Source organism: Canis lupus, chromosome 20, assembly GCF_003254725.2.
Source record: "Canis lupus dingo isolate Sandy chromosome 20, ASM325472v2, whole genome shotgun sequence".
NCBI classification, from domain to species: domain Eukaryota; kingdom Metazoa; phylum Chordata; class Mammalia; order Carnivora; family Canidae; genus Canis; species Canis lupus.
The window spans coordinates 54,151,616-54,176,656 of record NC_064262.1 but is presented as its reverse complement, the minus strand read 5'-3'; the positions used below and the strand labels follow the sequence as shown (position 1 = coordinate 54,176,656).

The following is a 25,041-nucleotide window of genomic DNA, read 5'->3' as shown; positions in this document are numbered from 1 at the left end:
GGGCCGCTGGCCTCAGGCCCGGGCACCATGAGAAATGAAAGAGCAGTTGCCTTGGGCGTAGAAAACCTCTTGTTCCCATTTCACAAATGATTCCCTTCTCTCCTCTTGGTTTTGCCAATCACTCCAAGCCAGAAACTCAGGACTACGAGGAGCCAGCTTGACTTTGAAAAGGAAAAAATCAGATCTAAGAGGATTCCCAGGGAAAATGAAGTCACAACAAACGACGCCTTAGAACTAGAACTACTGAGTCCAGCTGCTGGCCTCAGCTAATGACTCAAAACCAAACCACAACAGCAATTCCCATGCCAAGGTCAAAGTGCCATGAACACTAGCAGGTATATCATGGGGTTACCAACTGGCAAAACTGAAGGAGCTCGTAAGAACTGATCTTAGCCCAGAGAGGGAGGGGAGTGAGGGGTGCAGATCGCATCCTCAGGGGTCACACGCTCAGGGAGAGGCAGCAGCCCCCAGGTGCATCCCACACCTACTCACTATGCCCAAGACCAAACCCTGGAGCCTCCCTCCCATGAGGACACTTTAGGGCCCCAACTCCACCTCCCATCTGGGACACAGACAAGTACTTCCTGTCGGGCAGCCACTGAATTACTTCCAGAAAACATTGAACCAGATATGCTCTGTAATGTGACCATGCCACCACAAAGCAATCTGGGATGGGCAGGAGATGAGTGCTTTGCTGGGGATTGTGGAGCCCTGGCCAGAGGCAGATGAACCCAGAGGCAGCAGAGGGATCAACCCTTCACCAAGGGTCTAACAGCACACCCACTCCCCACATACAGGTCTGAGAGGGCTTTTTCTGAAGGAAGTGCTCCCTTTCCCCTCAATGGCCAGCACACTCCAATGGCTTCCCAATGTGCCTGGGCTGAGTTGCCCTGCCAATCACCAGCCTCCCTTCTGAACCCAAGTGCCCCTGACTCGCCACTTACACAGTGTGGCTGCTTTCACCTAGAAGGGTGTCTCTTGGTCTTCTCCATCCCGCCGACTCCTACCCACCTGCACATCTCAGGGTAAACCTGGCTTCTTAAGGAAAGCCTTTCCTTACACATTTCCCCTCTTTCTGAATGAGTCCTCCATAATACCCTCACAGTATTAAGATAAAGATACTTGTATCCAAAATGTATTGCCTTAAAACTCAAACAACAAGAAAACAACTAACCCAACTAACAACAACAAACCTCTAGAGTTCTGAACACTTCACCAAAGGAAATAAAGGAACTGCAAACAAACACATGAAAAGATGCTGTCATTAGCCAGCAGGTTAATGCATATCAAAACCTCATGATTTAGATTTAGTTTAGTTTAGCTTTTTTTTTTTTTTTTTTTTTTAGATTTATTTATTTAGGGCAACCCCGGTGGCCCAGTGGTTTAGCGCCACCTTCAGCCCAGGGCTTGATCCAGGAGACCCGGGATCGAGTTCCACGTCAGGGTCCCTGCATGGAGCCTGCTTCTCCCTCTGCCTGTGTCTCTGCCTCTTTCTCTCTGTGTCTCTCATGAATAAATAAATAAAATCTTAAAAAAGAAAAGATTTATTTATTCATTCATGAGAGACACAGAGAGGCAGAGACACAGGCAGAGGAAGAAGCAGGCTCCATTGCAGGGAGCCCGACATGGGACTCGATCCTGGGACTCGAGGATCACACCCTGGGCCGAAGGCAGGTGCCAAACCACTGAGCCACCCAGGGATCCCTAGGTTTAGGTTTAAGTTTAGGTTTAGGTTTAGGTTTAGGGATACCAGCTCACACCAACTGGGATGGCTAGAATAAAAAAACAGGAAGTACTTGGCAAGAAGACAAGAGAAGCTGGAACCCTGTGTGCTGCTGGTGGGAATGTAAAATGGTACAGTTGCTACAGGAAAAAGTAGGGCAGTTCCTCAAAAAATTAAACAGAATTACCATATGATCCAACAATTCCACTCCAACATATGTGGCCCCAAAGAAGTGAAAACATACGCACACAAAAACTTGCACACAAAATTGCTAAGAGTGGAAACAACCCAAACACTCATCAACGGATGAACAGATAAATGTGGTCCATTCATACGATCGAATATATCCAGCCATAAAAAGGAATGAAGTACTGATGTGTGCCACAATGTGGATGAACTCTGCGAACATTACGCAAAATAAAAGATGCCAGTCAGAAGAGGCCACACACTGTACAATTCCATTTTTTTTTAAATACAATTCCATTTATATGAAAGGTTCAGAAGAGGTAAATCTATAGCTACAAAGTCAATTAGTGGTTGCCAGGGACTAGAGGGAGGGAGGAGGAGGAGTGACTGCTAATGGGGAGTTTCTTTGTGGGTGAAGGAATATTCTGGAATCAGTGGTAATGGTGGCACAACTCCGAATATGCTAAAAACCAATGGAATGTATATTTTCAATGTATGAATTATATGGTATGTGAATTAAATTCTCCATGAAGCTATTTTTTAAAAACGAGAGACATGACTATACAACCCCCCGGGGAGGTGCAAATGGAGAAGAGCGACCATCAGGCAAGAATGCAGAACAGCAGACAGCTGCTGGCACAGCCTAGAGAGCCAAGCACACCTGCTCCGTGCCTCCAGAGACCCCGCCCAAACCGGGATTGTTACCCACGTGAACTGAAAACTTACGTTCATACAAAAACCCACACACAAATGTTTAGGGCAACTTTATTCATAATCCCCCAGAACCGGAAACAATTGCGATGCCCTTCAAGCCACGCACGGGTAAATGAACCACAGCGCAGCCGCACGATAAAAAGGAACAAGCAACACATTCAGGCAACAACACGGAGGGATCTTCTGCGCATTTTGCCAAGTGACAGAAGCCACACACAAAGGGCTGCATGCCGTGCGGTTCCATTTATACGACGATCTGGAAAAGGCAAAACTCCAGGGATGGGAAACAGATGAGTGGTTCCAAGGGACCAACGGGGCAGGGGACTGACTTCAAAGGGCCGGCGTGAGGGGACGTGGGGGAGGACGGAAGTGATCCGCATGGCGCTGTGGTGGCAGATGCACAACCACATGTCAAAACCCGGAATTTCACTGAAAACAAACTAAAACAGCAATAACCACCACCAGACGGGCAGGAGGAGGGGTCCACAATGGAATGTAGACTGTGACGAATGGATCTAACCAGACCACAAACGCAGACCTAACCACACTGATAAGATGGAGCCACAGGGCTGTCATAAACGACCTAGTGAAGAAGCCGTGTTTTGGCTGGACACTGGGAGGCCCAAGACCAAGCAAGCGACACACGGACACTGTCCTCACACTGGTAAATTTCCTTCTCCCAGGAAGTACCCGTCAGCAATTTGGAAACTACCTTCCGAGTCCGCTGGAGCTCAACAGTAAGAGGGTCAGGTTTCTCCCTTCAGAGAAAGTTCAACTAAGCGATGGAGGAATGCTAGAAAAGACTTGTTGGTGCAGGACTGGAGGTGGAAGCACTGGTATGAGCTGATGTTCACTGTGATATACGCGCTGACAGATGGACGCAGAAAAAAACGCAGGCGGGGGCAGTGAGCACAGGTGACCCTTGACCAACACAGGGGTTAAGGCTGCCGATCTCCTCTCACCCCCTGACCCCCCTCACCCCAGCAGTCCAAAATCTGCATATAAGCTTTTGGTGCCCCCAAAGCTTAACTACTACTAATAGCCTACTGTTGACTAGAAGCCTTACCAGTAATATAAACTGTTGATAAACACATCTTGTATGTTTTGTTATTACATACTGTAATCTTTAACAATAAAGCTAGAGAAAATAAAATGTTACTTAAAAAATCATAAGGAAGAAAAAAATACATTTACAGTCCTAAGCAGTGTTTATCCAAAAATCCACATCAAAGTGGACTCACACAGTTTGAACCCATGCTGTTCAAGGGTCAACTGTACACGTGCACATATCTCCCAGCTCTATCACAGGAGAGATCCAAAGGCAGTGATACCCTAGCAAAAAGCACACTTCACTCCCAGATCTTGGCTTTTATGTACCGTTGTTTAACAAAGGGGAGCAGGGCTCCTGTAGAACTGGCTGATTCTAGGGCCAGAGCAGGGAAACCCAAGACAAGCCTGAGAACCCTATGGTGCCCGAAAACCCATGGGGACATAACGAAAAGGCACAGGGGTTCCCCTGAAGGAGGTCCCATTGGTCAGAGTGAGATCAGTTGGAAAACAATAATAGGACTGGATTATAATCTAAAGGGAAAAAAACAAATATCCATGAATCCATATTGATATAAATGAATGAATGAATAAGTATGTAAATGGGGAAGAAGGGACAACTCTTCCTTACAGAAAAACTCCAATGAATAATGAAAGACATGAAGGAAATGGAAATCATCATCAACACCACTGATGGATTGCTGAAACATATACCAGATGAAAACTGAAAAAGAAACAGGTTAACTGCATAGTTTCAAAGTATCTCCTTCAAATAGATACTAGTTACCATGGTGGTTTGAACCATGCCCACCAGGATGTGAAGCTGAATTTCTCTCTGCCTGAGTGTGGGCTGGACTTGAGTTACTTCTAATAACTGGAAAGAGATAAATAGTAACAACAGTGGGGAGGCCTGGCAGGCAGCGGCTTAACAAAGGGATGGAGGTTAACAACCTTAGTAACAGGTGGAGTTAATATCAAGTCCTGCCTAGTATGATGTGATGGGGGGGGTGCTCTTCACCTCTGTGGTCTTATCAAAATCTGTAATCCTATATAATCATGAGAAAACACCAAACAAACCCAAGTTGAAGGGCATTCTTCAAAATGCGTGGCTAGTGCTTTTTTAAAATGTCAGAGTCAGAAAAGACAAGGAAAAGCAGAGAAACTGTCACAGACTGAAGGAGGCAAAAGAGACATGATGCTAAATGCAATGTAGGATCCTAAAGTAGATCCCAGAACTGAAAAAGAACACTAGGAAATGGGGAAATCCACTAGGAAATGGGGAAGTCTATAAATCTGAATTAATACTGTGTGCTGTGGTCATATAAACATTACAGAAGCAGGATGTGGAGAATATGAGGACCCTGCACAGTCTCTGCAACTGTGTTTCTAAAATTATTTCAAAATTAAAATCTACCAAAAAAAAAAAAAAATCTTGACCATAAGACAGTCCATACTTGGCTATTAATGAAACACCTTTATGTACATCTGGAGCAACTTGAGGTGGTTTTTTTTTTTTTTTTTTTTTTAAGATTTTATTTATTTATTTATTCATGAGAGACACAGAGAGAGAGAGAGAGAGGCAGAGACACAGGTAGAAGGAGAAGCAGGCTCCATGGAGGGAGCCTGATGTGGGACTCGATCCCGGGTCTCCAGGATCAGGCCCTGGGCTGAAGGCAGCGCTAAACCGCTGAGCCGCCTGGGCTGCCCCGCAACTTGAGTTTGTAAATCTACTTCTTCAAATGTGAATTTCATGGAATCTAAATACAGATCAAATCTGCCTGATAAAATTTCGTGTCCACATTGAGATGATTCAGTAAGTGTGATTACACGTACCAAATTTCCAATACTTAATATGAAAAAAGAATATAAAATATCTCAGGAATTTGAAAATACTGATTGCATGTTGACCCAATGTTTTAGAGATAGTGGGCTAAGTTACATTATTAAAATTAATTTCACCTGTTTCTTTTTTGACCTTTCTAAATGTGGCTACTAAAAACAATTTTTTAAAAAAGATTTTATTTATTTATTCATGAGAGACAGAGAGAGAGAGAGGCCGAGACATAGGCAAAGAGAGAAGCAGGCTCCTCTCAAGGAGCCCGATGTGAGACTCAATCCTGGGACCCCAGGATCACGCCCTGGACCAAAGACAAGTGCCTAACCGCTCAGTCACCCAGGCGTTCTGACTAAAAACACTTTAATTACATGGGGGGCTTAAATATTTCTACTGGACAGCCAGCATATGCAATGTAATTCATACACTGGAACAGGAAGGGCTTCCAATGCATCTGGCCACTTCCAGGACAACATGCAGATATAAAGGGAGCATTTCAGCAAAACTCCACTTACTTTCTTGGTCCTAGGACACCAAGTTCCAAACACACTGCCCTTGTCCTGAGTGGCCCTAGCATACTGGTCTAGTTCACTTTCCACAGGAATAAATCAGCCATAGCTCAAACGGGCTTCTGGGTCAACATGTTATCAAGGGCATCTGGATGCCCCTCAATGACCCTGAACTCCCTATTCAAGGATGTTCACGTTATACATTCATTCTGTCCAATACTGTGTTTTGCTGTCAGTGTTTAAGAACAGGGACCTATCCAGGGGCACCTGGGTGGCTCAGTGATTGAGCGTCTGCCTCTGGCTCAGATTATGATCCTGGGGTCCTGGGATCAAGTCCTGCATCAGGTTCCCCACAGGGAGCCTGCTTCGCCCTCTGCCTATGTCTCTGCCTCTCTCTCTGTGTCTCTCATGAATAAATAAAATCTTCAAAAAATATATAAAAATAACAATAAAAAAAATACAGGGACCTATCCAGAATTCATACAACTCAACAACAAAAAGACTACTCAATTAAAAACTGGGCAAAAGCCTCGAATACATGTTTTTTCAGAGAAGATCTGTGACTGGCCAACGAGCACATGAAAAGACGCTTGGCATAATCAGTCACTTTGGAAATGCAATTCAAAACCACAATGAGATACCACTTCACACCCACTAGGATGGCTATGGTTGAAAAAAACTAATAAGTAAAAAAAGGAAGGAAGTGCTGGCAAGGATGTAGAGGAAACGAGCCCTCACACACTGCTGGCAGGAATGTAAAAACAGTTTAGCGACCCTGGAAAATAGTTTGGTGGTCCCTTAAAGAGTTAAACATAGAGGGGACGCCTGGCTGGCTCAGTCAGAAGAGCATGTGACTCCTGATCATGGGGTCATGATTTCAAGCCCCACATTGGGTATTGAGATGAAAAAAAAAAAGTTAAACACAGAAATACCATGACACACCAATTCCACTCCTAGGAATCCACCCAAAGAGAGTGAAGACTGGTATTCAGACAAGCACACGCACATACATGTTCATGGCAGCAGACGATTCATGACAGCCAAAAGCTGCGAACAGCTCAAATGTCCATTGGCTGTGCCACATCCATGCCGTGGAATGTTACTCAGGCACGAAGAAGGACAGTATGATATATGCTACAATGCAGATGAACTCAGAAATGTTCCACCAAGTGAAAGGAGCCAGATACCAAGGTAACATGAGGAATAAGTGCTCAACGGGCATAGCCTTTCTTTTGGGGCTGAAGAAAATATTCTGGAACTAGATACAGGTGGTGGTTGTGTAACACTGTGAATGCACTAAAATGCCACTGAACTGTTCACTTAAAACTGGTTAATTTTCTGTTCTAGGAATTTCACCTCAGTCTCTAAAAAGGTCGGGGGGGGGGGCACCATACAGCAGTCGTGTCACAAGACTTCTTGAGGTACACAGCTGCCCCCTCTAGAATCCATCTGGTCTGTCCATTCATTCATTCCACAAATATTTACCCAGGGCCATCTCTGTGCTGGAGGCCAGGACAGCCGAGAGCGTGACTGACGGACGGGGTGCTGCCCTCGAGAGCTAACATTCTAGAGGCAGAAACAGACATCACACAAATCAACACAAACACATTTAAGTTCCAAGGAAAAGCAAAAAGCACAGTGTTCCAGGAGAGAGAAGGGAAGACCAGACTCCGAGAGGAAGGGGAGGGCAGACCTCTCCTGGCTTTCCTCTGTCCTCACTGTGGAGTCTGGGGCAGGTTAATGTCCCTCATCTGTCATTTTCCTGCCTGTAAAATGAGCCCCTGGCCTAGGTTATCATTAAATGCTCGTTTCCTAAAGATAAAATTATCTGAAGTACGGCAATATTAAAAAAAAAAAATCCCATAATCATCTCAATAAATGTAGAAAAGAACACTGGACATAATTCAATGCTCTTTTTTGATGAAAAACAACACTCAGCAAACTAGAAACAGAAGGAAACTATCTCAACATAATAAAAGCCACATATAGAAAACCCACAGGCAACACCACACTCAAGGGGGAAAGATGGAGCCCTTTTCCTCCAAGATCAGCAACAAGGCCGGGATGCCTCTCGCCACTTGTATTTAACACAGTGCTGGAAGTCATGGCCAGAGCACAAGGCAAGAAAAAGAAAAGCTAAAACAAAAGCATCAAAATTGGAAAGGAAAAAGCAAAATTATTGTTAGCAGATGATATCCTCTTATTTTTTTTAAAAGATTTTACTTGTTTATTCATGAGAGACACAGAGAGAGGCAGAGACACAGGCAGAGGGAGAAGCAGGCTCCATGCAGGGAGCCCGACGTGGGACTCAATCCTGGGACCCTGGGATCACAGCCTGAGCCGAAGGCAGATGCTCAACCGCTGAGCCACCCAAGCGTCCCAGATATCCTCTTATATGTAGAAGACCCTAAGACACACCACACACACACACACACACACAAACTGTTCAAACAAATAAATCAGCAAAGTTATGGGATACAAAATCAACACAAAAAAATCAACTGCATTTCTATATGCTAACAAGGAACAAAGTGAGAACAAATCCACTTACAATAGCATCAAAAAGAGTAAAATACTTAGGAATTAACCAAGGAGGTAAAAGATTTGTACAATAAAAACTACAAAACACCACTGAAAGAAATGAAAAAAAGACAGAAATGGAAAGACATCTATATTTGTGGACTGGAAGGCTTCATATTGTTAATATTTCAACACTGATGGATAGAAGCAGAAAAATGTTCACCATGAGCCTGGAAGGCTGACCTATAGACTGCATAGTTCTGGTAAGGATCAGATACATGCCGGTTGCTACATTCTTCAAGGGGCTCATGACTGCCTCTACATCTCACCGATAGTTAACATCGAACTGAGTGATAAGCACCAGAGAAATCTTGCGAAAGTAGTTTTTCAAGTAGAAATTTGAAGAAAACATTTATGACCTAATACTCCTTGCCCATCCCTTCCCCCTTCAGCACTAAGCATATAACTACCAGCTCTATACAACAAAAGTAGAGCCCCTTTCTGCCCATGGGTCTTGTCCCTGTGCTACTTACATAAACTAAGTTGCACCATACCCCGTCTCAGGAATTCTTTCTTGGCCATTGCACTCAGCGACCTTGCAACAGTACTTGCAACAGTACTTTCCACAACAGCTGTTGTGGAAAACAGCATGGTGGTTCTTCAGAATATTAAAAATAGATTTACCATATGTCCTAGTAATTGCATGTCTGGATATATACCCAAAAGAATTAAAGCAGGATCTCAAAGAGATACTTCTATGTTCATGTTCATAATGGCAGTGTTCACAGGAGCTAAAACATGGAAGCAACTCAAGTGTCTCTAGATAGATAAATGGATAAGCAAAATGCGGCGGCTATATCCACACAGTACTATTTTTAAAAGTACTCCTTTAAAAAAAGGAATGAGGCACTGACCCATGCTACAACATGGATGAACCCTGAGAACATGGCGCTCAGCAGAGAGACCCAAATAACAAAGGACCAGCATTGTACGAGGTCCCTACAACAGGCAAGTTCACAGAGAAAGAAAGTAGAACAGAGGTTCCCAAGGGCAGGGGGAGGAGAGATTGTTTCATTGGCATGGTTTTATTTGGGATGATCAAAAAGCTCTGGAAATAGTAGTGACGGTTGCACAGTACTGTACATGTGCTTGATGCCATGGAGTTGTACATTTAAAAATGGCTAAAATGATAAGTATTATGTCACAGACACACACACCCTCACACACTACAAACTGGTAAAGGCAAAATCAATAAAATGGACTCCATCAAAACCAAGAACTTCTGTCCTTTGCAAGACAGTCCTGAGAGCCTGAGGAGACAAGCCACCAATTAAAAGTATTGTAAAGGACTAGTATCCAGAAATATAAAGAAATCTCCCAAATTCAGTAAGAAAACAGACAACTTTTAGAAAATGGCAGACACTCTGAACATTCAGACACTTCTTTAGAGAGAATAACAAAGATGCATAGGAAAACACACTCATCGCCTTTAGTCATTAGGGAAAAGTCCAGAACCAGATGGTTTCACTGGTAAACTCTACCAAACATTCAAAGAATTAACACCTTTCTACTCAAACTCTTCCGAAACCAGAAGAGGAAGGAATACTTCCTAACATATTCTAAGAAGCCAGCATTACTTCAATACCAAAGACAAAAAACCCCACAAGAGAACAGGCCAATATTCCCTACAAATAAAGATTCCTCAAAGAAACACTAGCATTTAATATACTTAAGATTGGGATCCCTGGGTGGCGCAGCGGTTTGGCGCCTGCCTTTGGCCCAAGGCGTGATCCTGGAGACCCAGGATCGAATCCCACGTCGGGCTCCCGGTGCATGGAGCCTGCTTCTCCCTCTGCCTATGTCTCTGCCTCTCTCTCTCTCTCTGTGTGACTATCATAAACAAAATAAAAATTAAAAAAAAATAATAATAATATACTTAAGATTATATACATAACCACTATCTATCCCAGGAATGCAAGGGTGGTTCAATGTAAGAAAACCAATCAAAACATAATATGGCCACATTAATAAAACAAAAACAAGGGACGCCTCGGTGGCTCAGCAGTTGAGTTTCTGCCTTCATCTCAGGGCGTGATCCCCGGGTCCAGGGATCGAGTCCCACATCAGGCTCCCTGCAGGGAACCTGCATCTCCCTCTGCCTATGTCTCTGCCACTCTCTCTGTCTCTCATGAATAAATAGAAATCTTTAAAAATAAAAACAAACAAAGGAAAACAACCCAAGTGATTATCTCAACAGAGGCAGAAAAAGAGTTCACAAAAATGTAAGGCCCTTTCATGATGAAAACACACAGAAAGCTAGGAACAGAAGGGAGCTTCCTTAACCTGGAAAGGACAAACATGAAAAACCTACCATGAACACCATACTCAATGGCAGAAGACTGAAAACTCAGCCTTAAGCTTTAAAACTTAAGATGAGGAATAAGCTAAGGATGGGCCACTTTCACCATTACTATTCAATACTGTACTGGAAGTCCTAGCCAGAGCAATGAGGCAAGAGGGAGGGAAAGGAGGGAGGTGGGCATCCAAGTTGGAAAGGAAGAAGTAAAATTATGTCCACTTGCTGATAGTATCTCACATGTAGAAAATCCCAAAGAAGCTACAAAAAAATAAACAGGTTCAGTAAAGTTGCAAGCATAAGATCAACACACAAAAATCAGTTGTTTCTACATACCACCAACGAACAATCCAAGAAGGAAATTAAAACGATTCCACTTACAACAGCATGCAAAAGAATAAAATACCTAGGAATGAATTTAAACAAGAAGGTAAATGACTTGTATACTGAAAAGTACAGAAAAATGCTGAAATTAAAGAAAACTTAATTAAATGGAAAGACTTCCCATGTTTGTGGATTGGAAGACTTAATATCGTTAGAAGAGTAATGTCTCCCAAGTGATTTACAGATTCAATGCAATCCATATCAAAATTCCAGTGGTCTTTTTTGCAAGAACGGAAAGCCAAACATAAAACTCATATGGAATCGCAGAGGCCTCAAAAAACCAAAACCCACATTAAAAAATAAACAAACAAAACCCCCACAAAATCAGAGGGCTGTCATTTCCTAATTTCAAAACTTCCTATAAAATTACAACAATCAAAATATAATGTCACAAAGACCAATGGAATAGAATTGAGAGTTCAGAAATAAACCCAAATATCTATGGCCACCTAATCTTCAACAAGAATGCTAAGACAACTCAACAAGAAGAGTAGTCTCTCAAGCAAATGGTGCTGGGACAAACCAATAATCACATGCAAAAGAATGAATTGAGCCCCATCTGATGGCATTTATAGAAATTAACTCAAAATTATACACTACCTAAATATAAGATGTAAAACTATAAAAGTAAAGTAAACACAGGAAAAACATTCACAACTTTTGATTTGGCAATGGAGTCTGAGATTTTATATTCTAAGTGTGAATAACAAACAAAAATAGATAAATTGAACTTCATAAAAATCAAAAACTTTTACACATAAAAGGACATAATCAGAACATGATAAAACAATCTATGGGATGGGAGAAAATATTTGTAAGTCACACATCTGGTAAGGGTTTACTATCCAGAACATATAAAGAACTCATAACTCCACAACAAAAGTCCAATTAAAAACAATCCAATTAAAAATAGACTTAGGAAGTATATAGCCATTTCTCCAAACAGGGTATACAAATGGCCAATAAGCTTGGGAAATATTCACTATCATTGGTCTTTAAGGAAATGTATATCGAAACCTCAATGAGATACCATTTCATACTCACTAGGAAGGCTATAAAAAAAATTTTTTTTTAAGATTTTTTTTTTTTATTCCTGAGAGAGAGAGAGAGAGAGAGAGAGGCAGAGACACAGGCAGAGGGAGAAGCAGGCTCCATACAAGGAGGCCAATGTGGGACTCAATCCTGGGACTCCAGGATCACGCCCCAGGCTGAAGGCAGGCGCTAAACCACTGAGCCATCCAGGCATCCCCCCCGCCAATTTTTTTTAATGGAAAATAACAAGCATCAAGGAGTTTGTGGGAAATAGGGGCCCTTGTACATTGTTGGTGGGAATATAAAATGGTGCAGCCAGTATAGCAAGCAGTTTGGCAGTTCCTCGTAAAGGTTAAAGACAGAATTAACACATGACCCAGCAATTCCACTCCTAGGTACACACCCAAAAGAAATCGAAACTGGAACTCCAACACGTACATGGACAAGGATGCTTATAGCAGCACGATTCACAGTAGCAAATAAGCGGAAGCAGCCCACATGTCTACCAACAGATGAACGAATAAACAAATTATAGCGTAGATGATCCTCACTGTTCATGCATTCCATATTTGTAAATTTGGCTACTCACTAAAATGTATTTATAAACCGAAAATCAACACTTGTGGCTTTCACATTCGTTCACAGACATGCATGGAGGGGCGAAAACTTTGAGCTTCCCGACATGCTCGTACCCAGCTGACACAGAACATGGTGGAGCTCTGCCTTCCTGTCTCAGCTCTCAGGCTGTCAACAGTGACCTTCTCGTGGTCTGTTCAGTGCCATAGTTTTCACATTTTGTGCTTTTTGTTGGTGATTTTGCTGTCTGAAAGAGCCCCAGGAATGAAGCTGAAATGTTATGTAGGGCCTAAACACAGGACGGCTGTGAGGTGCCTTACAAAGAAAATCCGTTAGGCGTGGTTCAGGCAGCTGGCCGTGAGTTCAGAGTTAATGAAGTCACAGTACACATTAAATACGGTGTCTGTAGACGAAAACACACAGAACACATGGCCACATATCAATCAGTCGACGAACGTAGGACCAGAGGCTCCCAGGAGCCCAATCCTGCATTCCCTTCCCCTGGCAACAGTGGCTCAGTTGTCACTAATTCTGTGCTGATGGGGATGTTACAGAACATGACCCCTGTGACTAAGGGGAATGGCCTGTGTAGCCACCACACGCTGCAGTGTTACTCAGTCATAAGAAGAAATGGAGCATCGACACACGCTGCAAAGCAGGGGAACCTTGGAAAAACAACACTAAGTGAAAGCAGCCAGACACCAAAGGACACAAATTGTATGGCTCCTTTCAGATGAAGTGTCTGGAATAGGCAAACCCATGGGAAAGAAAGCAGGTTTGAGGTTATCAGAAGGTGCGGGTGGGGACAATGGAGAGATGGAAAATTTTGACTTTAAAATGGTTAACTACAGGGGATCCCTGCGGGGGCTCAGTAGTTTAGCACCTGCCTTCGGCCCAGAGCATGATCCTGGAGTCCCAGGATCGAGTCCCACATTGGGCTCCCTGCATGGAGCCTGCTTCTCCCTCTGCCTGTGTCTCTGCCTCCCTCCCTCTCTCCCTCTCTCTGTCTCTCATGAGTAAATAAAATCTTAAAGGAAAAAATTAAATAAAATGGTTAACTACAGGGATGCCTGGGTGGCTCAGCAGTTGAGCAGAGTCTGCCTTTGGCTAAGGTCATGATCCCAGGGTCCTGCGATCAAAGCCCACACCAGGCTCACCACAGGGAGCCTGCTTCTCCCTTGTGTCTCTCATGAATAAATAATTAAAATCTTAAAAATAAAATAAAATAGTTAACTGTATGTGAATTTCACCTCTATCGGAAAAGACTTTATTTGATAACTGTGGTATCATAGAAAGACATCTGGGCTTTGTTCCTGGTTCCTGGCACAGATCTCCAAAACCTTTGGAATGTCCTGAGTGATGGGGCATCTTTGGTTCTAAGGAGGCAACCCTCGGTGGGCCCCTAGACAGGGGTGGTGGGATGGGGCTGGTTGCCAGAAAGACCAAGCCTTGATGAAAAGACTGAATCTTCCAGCCCCACCTCCCAACTTCCAGAGACGGGTGAGGGGTTGAAGGCTGTGACTCACCAATGCCCAGTGATCTTAATCAGTCATGCCTATGTAATGAACCTCCATAAAAACCCCTAACCAATGGGGCCTGGAGAGCACCACGTTGGTGAATTCAGGAGGTGCTGGGAGGGTAGCGTGCCATGGGAGAACACAGAAGCTCTACACCTCCAACCTCACACACCTCTTCCGTATGGTCGTTCTTCAATTGTATCCCTTATAATCAACTGTTAAGTAAAACGTTTGTCAGAGTTTTCCAGGCTTTTCTAGCAAATTATGTAACCTGAAGAGGGGAGAACTCATCAGTTAAAAATATGGAAGGCCTGGGCTTGCAACTGGCATTTCAAGTGGGGGCAGTTCTATGGGGCCGAGTCCTTAACCTCTGGGGCCTGTCCTAGCTGCAAATAGATAATGTCAGAATTGAATCTAATTGTAGGACACCCAACCAGTGTCTGCAGAGTCAGAGCTGGAGAAGTGGCCTTAGAAAGGACACCTCCCATTTGGGGTCAGAAGTGGTATAATAAAAATGCTCACTAATGCACATATTATTCTTGTAATAAGACAAAGCTCCCCCTCCCAGTCCAATTTTTTTTCCCGTTGGGGTAAAGGAGTGCTTTATGTGTAAAAGAACATCCTGCCAACAGGTCAGACGGAGTGCGGCCTCACATAAGTACTACTGCCAAACACCACATAAAGTAGAATTCCTTCATTTTACGGACAATGCCATAGTCAGGGTCAGGAGAGGCTAAAAACCCCTCAGGCTTACACGAGAAAATGTCCTGTGCTTGAGAAAGTGCCTTTTTTTTTTTTTTTTTTCCTGTGGGCATAGATCCACCCCACTCACCAGAAAAGCTAAAGGTCATCTTTCTTCATCTCTGGAACCCTGACCTCCTCTGGGCCTGTGGGCCTCAGAAGCTGCTGTCTCCACTCACCTTTCTTACGCAGATTAACCAGCAGGAGAGGACACCATCCCCACAGCAACAGTAATAACACACGCTTACCAAATGCTCCTAAGTGATGGGCACTGGGCCAAGTGCTTTGCCTTTCATCTCTCTGAGTCTTCCCACCAGCCCTGAAAACCCCATCTTGGAGATAGAGAAACTGAGGCCCAGGGAAGTAACCTGTCCACTCACTTCCCCCTCTGCCTACTGTCTCAAAGATCAACTTCCCTCACCTACAGCTGAAGAACCAAATGCAACTCTTGCCTATAGTCAGGGTGGAAAAGCCATCAGGAGATCCATTCATAATGCCCCTGCTTCAACCAGTACTCTAAACCTATAGAAGCTCCTTTTGCAGAGAACTGGTGTTCACTTCCCCACAACTGTCTGATTTTCACAAAACTTCAAAAACAGGGACCTGCATTCAGACAGCTGCAGAACACAATACCTAAAACACTGGCCCTGTCCCCCAGATGTAAGCAAACACCAGGATTTGTGACCAGCGGACGCCCTAGGTCATGCCTGTCTGGGGTATGTATGTAACAGGTGTACATACACAATCACAGGCTCTGCTGGCTCGAATCCCAGTCTGCCAATTACTGCGTGGCCTTCACCAAGTGACCGGCTATCCAGGAGCTCCTTCCTCCAGAGACTGGGGAGATCAGCTCCCGCCAGGCCTCCTCTGGAGACTCAGTAAGCACCTGCTTAGCAGAGCACCTGGCCCAGGGCACACACCCCACAGGACCTGTGTGTTGCTGGACTCACAAGTCCCTGGCCCCTCCCACAGCAGGCCTGCCTTCCTGGGCTTTCCCAGTGCAGGGCCGCCCTCTAGAGCTCTGGGGGCAAAACCTCCTCCAGGAACAGAGAAGTCCAGCATTTGTCCTGAGTAAGAACATGCTGCAGTTCTGCACTCAGGCTCACAGAGGCACTGCTGCCCCAGGCACATGAGCCTCTACAGGAATCGGTCAGACAAGTCAACACCAAGGAACAGGATCTCCCCCCCTTTTTTTTTTAAACAGAAAAAACAGCTGTGCACCAACAGATTTCAAATGGAAACACGAGCCGAAATTTTAAAAACCTACGATACCTAAAATGAGAGAACCATACTGTTAAGTAAATTGTACCTCAAGAAACCAGACTCCAACAAAACCTCTTAACTTGAACCAGAGGCCACCCTGGATTGCTGGACACACAAGGGTGGTGAGCTGCACACGTGCGCCCTCTAAAGGGGCACCTGGGGAAGTGGCGGCATGCCAGGGAGGGCAAAGAGCTGGGACTAGAAGCTCCAGGGGCACTGGGTCCACCCTGCCCTTGCAACACACACACACACACACACACACACACACACACACATATGCCTGCTCACTCCAAGTAAGAAAGTCCAGGGATCCTGACTGGACTGAAAAGAGCACACAGGGATTTAGAACACCCTCAGAGGGGTCCTCTCTGCTTCCTCTTCGATGCCCCAGTATAGGTGAGGGTGCTGTGCCCAGGAGGGACAAGTCCTACGGCCAAAGGCTCACCAGGAATTCCCTTTGTTCCCCACCAGGGGCAGGACGGAGGGGTGGAACCTTGGGAACTCAGTATGGAAGTCCGGCTGCAGGGCTCAAGAGAGCACTACAAGACCCTGAGACGCAGTGGCCCAGGGTGGAGACCTTCCCTGTGGCTCCTCCAGGGGTGCGCAGGTTGCATCTGCAAATTGGGTTTCATAACACCTGGGGCTTCTGCATGTGGCTGGCCTAGGTCTCCCCCACCGCACAAGGCTGAGAAGGGGGTCTCAATAAACAGCGCCAACCACGCCCACCCAAACACCCCGAACACGTAGCCAGCCCCACAAAGCCACCTGCCAAGCCAGAGGACTGCAAAGGTCAGGCACTTGATTCTCCCTCCAAGAGCTCCCTGGCCACCCTCAGATACGTGGTCTGAGATTCGATACACACAGGGTAGCTCAGCCTGGAGGGCCGCTCTCACGTGCAGTTCCCACGCAGACCAAAACATAAAAAGGGAGAGAAGCGGCTCTTCTCTGGGACAAGTGTTCTTTTTTTTCTTTTTTTTTTTTTTTTTTAAATTTTTTATTTATGATAGTCACACACAGAGAGAGAGAGAGAGGCAGAGACATAGGCAGAGGGAGAAGCAGGCTCCATGCACCGGGAGCCTGATGCGGGATTCGATCCCAGGTCTCCAGGATCGCGCCCTGGCCCAAAGGCAGGTGCCAAACCGCTGCGCCACCCAGGGATCCCGACAAGTGTTCTTAATCACTGAAATGATCTCCTGGCGTCGGGAGGTGAACTTCACTTCATAAAATCCCAGGTAGTGGACGTGCCAGAAGGGAGGAAATGCTGGGCCACCTCGGCTCTCCGCCAACCTGCTGTGTAAGCTGGAGCAGGAGACACTCTCTCTGGGGCTCAGTCCACAGCAATCTTGAGGGGCTTGGAGACACAGGGGCCTGGCTCGAGCCTCAAAATCAGAAAAAAATGCTGCTCTGGTAAACAACCTAAGTACCCACTGAAGGATAAATGGATCAAGAAAATGTGGCAAGCGCTCACACAAACAGCGGAATATTATTTGGCTTGGGATTTGGACCTTGGGAAATCTCAATGGGCTTGAAATTTTGAAGAAGAAAATCCCTCACAGATGAACCTGGAGAAATTATGCTAAGTGAAATAAGCCAGACAGAGAAAGACAGACACCAACTGTATCACTTATATGTGGGACCTAAAAAATAAAAAATTCTAGAAAGAGTAGAAAGTAGTTATCAGAGGCAGTGGGGAGAGGTTGGTGAAAGGCTGCAAATGTTCAGCTGTAGGATGAATAAGGTCTGAGGATCTGATGTGTAACATGGCGACTATAGCTGGTAATTTACCATTACCTGAGATTTGCTGAAAGAGTAGAACTTAAGTGTCCCCCCCACCCTACCCCCACCCAACAAAAGGTGGTAGATGTGTTAGTTGACACAATGGGGAAAATCCTCTTACAAATGTATGCAACTGCCAAATCATCACGTGCTGCACTTTAAATGTCTTATGATTTTGTCAGTTACACCTCAATGAAGCTAAAAACAAACAAAAAAACCCAACGCTTCTGTGTCCTGTAGTGACTGGCAGCCCCGATGGAGCAGTCCTTGCAGGCGCCCACGAGCCCCCACAGAGCCCAGGGAAGACAGAAAGCAGCCCCTAGGCCCAGGTGGGGCTTCCAGCAGCAGACTCTGCAGGCGAGGTGAGGGGTGAGGCAGTAAGGGCTGGGGCTGCTGCCTCCCTGCCCAACGCTGAGCACTACCCCTCCTCTAGAGGGTGAGCGCCCCAGAAGGCTCCGTGCGGCTCATGGCCAAGAAGCTGGAACAGGGTCTGGATGGTCCCCAAGACCCCTCCGAGCTGCCGTGCCTTCTGTGGGGGTACGTGAAACTGATCAGCATCCCCCAGCCGGCTGGAGGCCTGGGGCAGCGACAGCCACTAACAGAGGCCATAGAAACCACCACAGGACAGGTGCCAGCTAAGGCACAGGCATCAAGTGCTCCTGCCTCTTGCCAACAACTCGAGAGAAAACCTGGACAGCAGCAAGGGTCCCTGGGCCAGGAGAAAGGGCTCCACAAGCCAGTGCCACTGATGCAGCCATGCACAGCCTCTGTGCGGGACTTCCTCCCTTGGGCTCAGCCCCAGCCTCCTGGCAGGCCCTTAGGGGATACCAGGAAGCTGCATGGGTGCCACCAGTGCCCAGATGGCTGCAAACACAGCTCCCAGTAGAGAGAGGAAGGTCTGTGTGTCAGGGACCAGAGAGCAGACAGGTCTCAGGAAACATAAAGGCCTTGCTGGCCTGGGGGACCCCAAACTGCTTCTAAACCTCAAAGGAATGAATCTAGTTAACCCAGAAATGAGCTGTCCCACACCAGCTGCCCCTCAGAACACCAGTGCACATGAATACCAAGAGCTTTCTGCAAATGGACTCAAGCTCCCCAGCCATCAGCAGGCTGCCTTTGTCCCCTCCCAGCACAGGCTCCCCCCCAGGGAGCTAAGAGGCCAGCGACACCTGCCTAGAGACTCACCCCAGCAGGAGTCCCACCTCCACAGTCCCTACCCCCTCTTCCATGCTCCTGGAGCACTGAGAGGCCTCCCCAGGCTGGACTTCGGAAGACTGCCCTACTGCCTGCTGCAGGGCCCGGGCCCAGCCCCAGTCCCAGCAGGGTGGTCTCTCCTCTCCTCCTCTGCCCTTGCTGAAGAGACATGGAGCTTTTGCCCCACACACAGGCTGGCCTCCTCTTTCAAGAGTGGCCACTCCCTTGGCCTGGGGTCTTCTCCCCCAAAAGTCTCGGGATGATCCAGGCTTCTGTGACCTGGGCCCAAGACGGGCCACAGCCAAATCCCACTGAGTTATACTAGCGAAATGGCACTCGGCTCCCAGTAGGTTAGCACACCTGAGCACCACTCCCACAGGCCCTTGCTGCCTGGTGGTTTGCAGAAGAGCCAGGTATAAACAAGGGACTCATTAGGCAAGTGGTGGCATCAGCTAGCCTCCCAGGGAGCTCTCTCCTTCCTAAAACAAGGCAGAGCTGCCTGCAGTCTAACTGTGCCTATGGAAAAGCACATCTCTGAGCCAGGAAAGCTCACCATGGCCTCTTGGTGGCGCCTGTGAGGAGCAGAGGCAGGCTCCAGAAAGGCTCTTTTTTTGTTTTTGTTTTATTTTAATCCCTGGGCTTTAAAAAAAAAATGCTATGGTTTGAATGTGACCCGTAAAATTCCTTATGTGGAGTCCTAACTCCAGGAGGTGATGGAATGAGGAGGTAGGACCTCAGAAGGTGATCAGGTCCTGGGGGTAGAGCCCTCTTAAATGGGATGAGTGTTAAGGAAGAGACTGGGGCACCTGGGTGGCTCAGTCAGTTAAGCGTCTGCCTTTGACTCAGATCATAATCCCAGGGTCAGGCTCCCTGCTCAGTGGGGAGCCTGCTTCTCCCTCTGTCCCTCTCCCCACTCATGTTTTTTTATTCTCTCTCAAATAAATTAACAGTAATAATAATAATAATAATAATAATAATAATAATAATAATACCCGACACAGACCTCCTGAGGACAGAGCAAGTCTGTGACCCAGAGAGGGCCCTCCCCCGCTGAGTGGTCACACTGATATAGGGCGTCCCAGCCTCCAGAACTGTAAGCAGTAAATTTCTGTTGTTTATATAGCAGCCCAGACAAAATAAAACACATGTAAATATATATATATATATATATATATATATATATATATATATATATACACACACACACACACACACACATTGTGTTTAAAAAAAAACACATGGAAGAAAATAAAACAAAAACCCCTTACAATCCTACCACCTAGATTACCCTTTTAACATTTTTGGTGGACCCAATCCCTTTTCTCTATGAATAATATACATAAGCTTACTTCTTTCACTCAACAATATTAACCCCCCACCCCCACCCCCCCAGGTCATTGAAGGTTCTGTACAGATGCACCATAAACACATCTAATCACTGGCCTACCACTGGACGTTTACGTAATTCCTGCATCTTGGCCACTGCTTCTGGCCCGGTGACTAAGCCCCTGAGACCATCCACAGAACCTGGCCCTGTCGCGGCATGTCATGGCTGACACACACCTACAGGGCAACTGAGTGGGAGGCCATGTCCGCCTGCACTCCCCACCGCTGTCCCAGCAGGCCAGTTCCCCAGCCCCACCTTTCACAGGAGATGGACACCACACTCCATGGAGCCAGCACACTACCCAATGTCTGCGCCGAGTGATTCCAACATGCATCCCTGGCTCGACCTCCCCCTCTGTGAACTGTGTGTCCTTCTAACTGCTGCTATTCCAGGATCCTACCTTGTTTTTGAAGTACACCTCGATGGGCATGATGAAGCCAGCGTAACCCGACTCCTCCACTTTGTAAGGGGGCTCCTTGCACACTAAAAAGAAAGGGAAAAATGCATCATCAGCTTCCCGCACATTCCAAGGCCCAGCCGCCAGCAGCAGTAAACTGGTGGCCCCTCCGTGCCTCTTCTCGGGGGCTCAGCTGGCCTCACAGGACTGGCTTTTCAGGAGGCCAGCTCCCCCTGGGAGTGTCGAATCCCATGGAATTCGAAGCACCGCAGGGCAGAGAAGGAGCAGAGCAGGAGAAAGGTGACCCCGCCACAGGAGGAAAGCCACTGAGGGGTGCAGGAAGGGGCCTGAGACTAGCTAAGACAGAGGAGCCACTGCCAGCCACAGGCCGCACAAGTTCAACCGAATCAGGGCAGTGAGCATAACTCGGGTAAGGTGCCAGACCCCGTGGGGCCCCAGCACCCCCAGCAGAGAGGACAGCATCCACTGCCTGCCACTGCTCACTCAAATACTGGAACAGAGGCCCAGCTGGGTGCCAGTGACACAGACACGGGGAGATGGGAGATGATGAGTCTCTGCTGGGACTCTCCGGGGTTCCATTTTAGTGCCTAACAAAGGCATTCCCAAGTGACTGAATGGAGACTTGTTAACCCCAGAGATTTAAAAAAAGAAAAAAAAAAATGAAACTGAAAAGAACAGCAAAGTACAAGTAAAATGACCTCTAGCAACCACGCCCTCCAGAATGAACCTCAATGTTTTGCTACGCATGCTGTCAGGAAGACACTGTTCTCCTTAAGTAAACTAAGTTTTCTACATATTAAAAGAGAAGTTTTTGCTCTGAAAAAAAAAAAAAAAGGAAAAATCAGAGATGCCTACGTGGCTCAGCGGCTGAGCGTCTGCCTTCAGCTCAGGTCGTGAGTCTGGGGTCCTGGGATCGAGTCCCATATCGGGCTCCCTGGGAGGAGCCTGCTTCTCCCTCTGCCTATGTCTCTGCCTCTCTCTCTGTGTCTCTCATAAATAATAAATAAAATCTTAAAAAAGAAAAAAAGGGGATCCTGGGTGGCTTAGCGGTTTAGCGCCTGCCTTTGGCCCAGGGCGCAATCCTGGAGTCCTGGGATCGAGTCCCACATCAGGCTCCCGGCATGGAGCCTGCTTCTCCCTCCTCCTGTGTCTCTGCCTCTCTCTCTCTCTCTGTCTATGATAAATAAATAAATAAATCTTAAAAAAAAAAAAAAAAAAAAAAAACAAGAAAAGAAAAAGAAAAATCAGAGCAGTACAAGTCAGCTCCCCTGGTCCTCCACCTCTCCCTCTCCAGAGGCAATCACTATTGGGAGACAGGAAAACATCCCGCCAATCGTGAAAAACCATTAAGCACATGTCTGCACCAGTCAGGTAATTCTTAAGTGGGCTGGAAACTGCTGGAAAACAGTGCATGGAACATAATGAAAAAGGATTTTTACAAATTAAAATGGTGTAAGGTTTTTCTTTGAAAAGAATCTTTTCAGCTCTGAGGTACCTCATCCAGTATCACACGTTAAAGATCTCATGACTTTCATCTGTCCCAACAAAACTGGCCAACAGGGTAGGTTTGGAATAACTAGGGACCTTCAAAGGCAGGGCCAACTGAAAAGTCTTGTGCGGGACCCCAGTCTGCAAACCACAAGGGAGAAAGGGACCAGCTTGTGGCTCAGGCTTCAGGAGCCCCTCTGGTCTCATTGACCAGGGCAGTCTGGTGCCACAGGACAGCCGCAGGGCTGTGAGCTGGCCTTGGCTCCTGGAACCTTGTCTGAGGCTCCCTCCACCCCATCCCACCCTCTCCAGCTGAAGACCCTGCTCCCTTCAAAGTTGAGCTGGAGGCCAGCTACCAGCTCCCCAGCAGTGCGCTCACTGGGCCCTCTAGTTGCCAGTCCCCACACCCAGCCACAGCAAACACTTCCTGAGGGGGCAGGACCTTGTACACCGTTGGTATGTGAGACTTACTCAACTGGACTGACTTCCCCACCAGGTATCGGCGGAGGGGGGAAGGGGCTCCCAAAACGGCCCCAGGATATGCCATAGCACACAGCATAGCCTCCTGGAGGCCAGTGGTGTCCCTGGCTGCCTCTGTCCAGCACCCTGAACACTGTTACCTGACATCAGGGAATATATGTGAGTTATTATTGCTACCAAATACAGCAGTAACTGCATCCATTCATCCACTCTGGCACTGTCTACATCTGGCAGTGTCAGGTGCCAGAGTGAGGACAGAGGAACAAGGACAGGCTTGGCTTACTCTGGATGTCACCACCCTCAGTCTGATGGTCAGCTCACGTAGAAGTAAGGAGCAGCCCTGCCTCCAGGACAACAAGCTGAGTCAACAGGTAGTAAACCCAGGTGGCCTAGGAACACTATCACAGGTGAGGTCAACAGCCAATCTCTATTCCAGGCAGTCTCCTTCTGCTCCTCAGACATCCTCCTGTGGAGGCTGTGCACCCCAAACCACCTCCTATCCCCCCTTTTAAACCTGCATCTCTGAGCATCCCAGAGCTCAGGACTGCCCACCCCCCCCACCAAAGGATCCAAGGCCACCCTGACTCCTCCCTCCCCCAGCTCACCTGTCGTGAAGTGCTATCACATCTACCTCCAAAACACTCTGGGAAGCACCCACCGTCCCGACACCCTATGCCTCTGCTCCAGCCTGGACACCCTGCCTCTCACATGTGTTACCACCCAGCACCTCACTGGCTACACTGCCTCAGGCTCGTTCCTGGGTATCTTCTGCAGAGGCAGCTGTAATGATCATTCTAAACTGTGAACCGGACCATGTCCCCAATGGTCCCCACTGCCTTCAGGACCAATCTCAAGCCCCTCAAGGGTGTTGCAAGGTGATTTGTCATGACCAGCCTCTTCTCTTGCCAGCCTGGCCTCGGGTCCTAGATCCAGCCACACTGATCCTCTCACATCACAGATCATTTCCTTCTGATGACCTCATCTTGAAATTGGGGGGTCCACTCCCTAAACCAGAAGCCCGCTGGTCAACAAAACCTACCCTGCCTTACAAAGAGCTCTCAGTGAGGGTTCCCAACTGCAGGAAAGAGCCCAAAGAAACAGGAGAACACATGAGAACTTAGGGGAAAAAAACAACAAGCTAGAGCCAATGTCCTCAGATCCAAGATATGCCCAACAAATAAAAACAAAATATTTTTAAAAGGCCAGTTAGAGAGTAGGAAAAGGCTCTTGGATGTCAGAGTACTTACAAAAGTACTTTTATAACTCAAAAGAAAGACTAGAAAGTAAAGTTGAGGAAACCTCCCAGGACACAGTGCAAAAAGACACATTTTTAAAGGAGAAGATGTAAAGAAACAATTCAGATTAAACAAATAGTAACAGCAGCTAATACTTATAAAGCACCAACTGTATGCCAGGCACTGTTCTTAAGCACTTTATACATATTAATGCATTATTCCTTAGGACAACCTTGCGAGACAAACAATTGCTTCTGTTTTACAAATGAAAAGATTTAAGCATGGGGGGGGGGGGGTGGCTAAGTAAGAAGCATCCCAGAAAGAAAAAAAGAAAAAATAGAAAGAAATTGTCAAAGAAGTGGAAGAAAACTTTTCAGAGTTAAAAATGAAGCACACCAAACAGCAACATTAAGAACAACAAAAAGACCTCAGAGACAATGCTTATAAAAAATATCCTAGTGCTTCTAGAGAAAAGTAAACAAACTAAAGAGGTCATCTGCAGTACCATCAAAACCCAGAAGCATTGGATTCCTTGGAAGACAATGAAGCAGTATTTTAAAGTTCTCAGTGATAGCAAGTCTCAAACTAAAATATTATACCCAACCGAACTGTCAGTCAAGTAAGAGACCCAAATAAATGGCTCTCTCCAATGTACTAGAAG

The 25,041-nt window shown here is 46.4% G+C and overlaps 1 protein-coding gene across 2 annotated transcripts in view; it reads right to left on the bottom strand.

Annotated features, from left to right (window-relative positions):
• The window catches only part of MLLT1 (MLLT1 super elongation complex subunit), a 67,183-nt gene that overhangs the window by 29,386 nt on the left and 12,756 nt on the right, over positions 1–25,041 (bottom strand). For both annotated transcript variants that reach the window (XM_025457189.3, XM_025457190.3), the window contains exon 3: positions 21,160–21,242. In XM_025457189.3, coding sequence (XP_025312974.1) covers positions 21,160–21,242 — 83 coding nt within the window. The remainder of the gene's footprint in view (positions 1–21,159; positions 21,243–25,041) is intronic.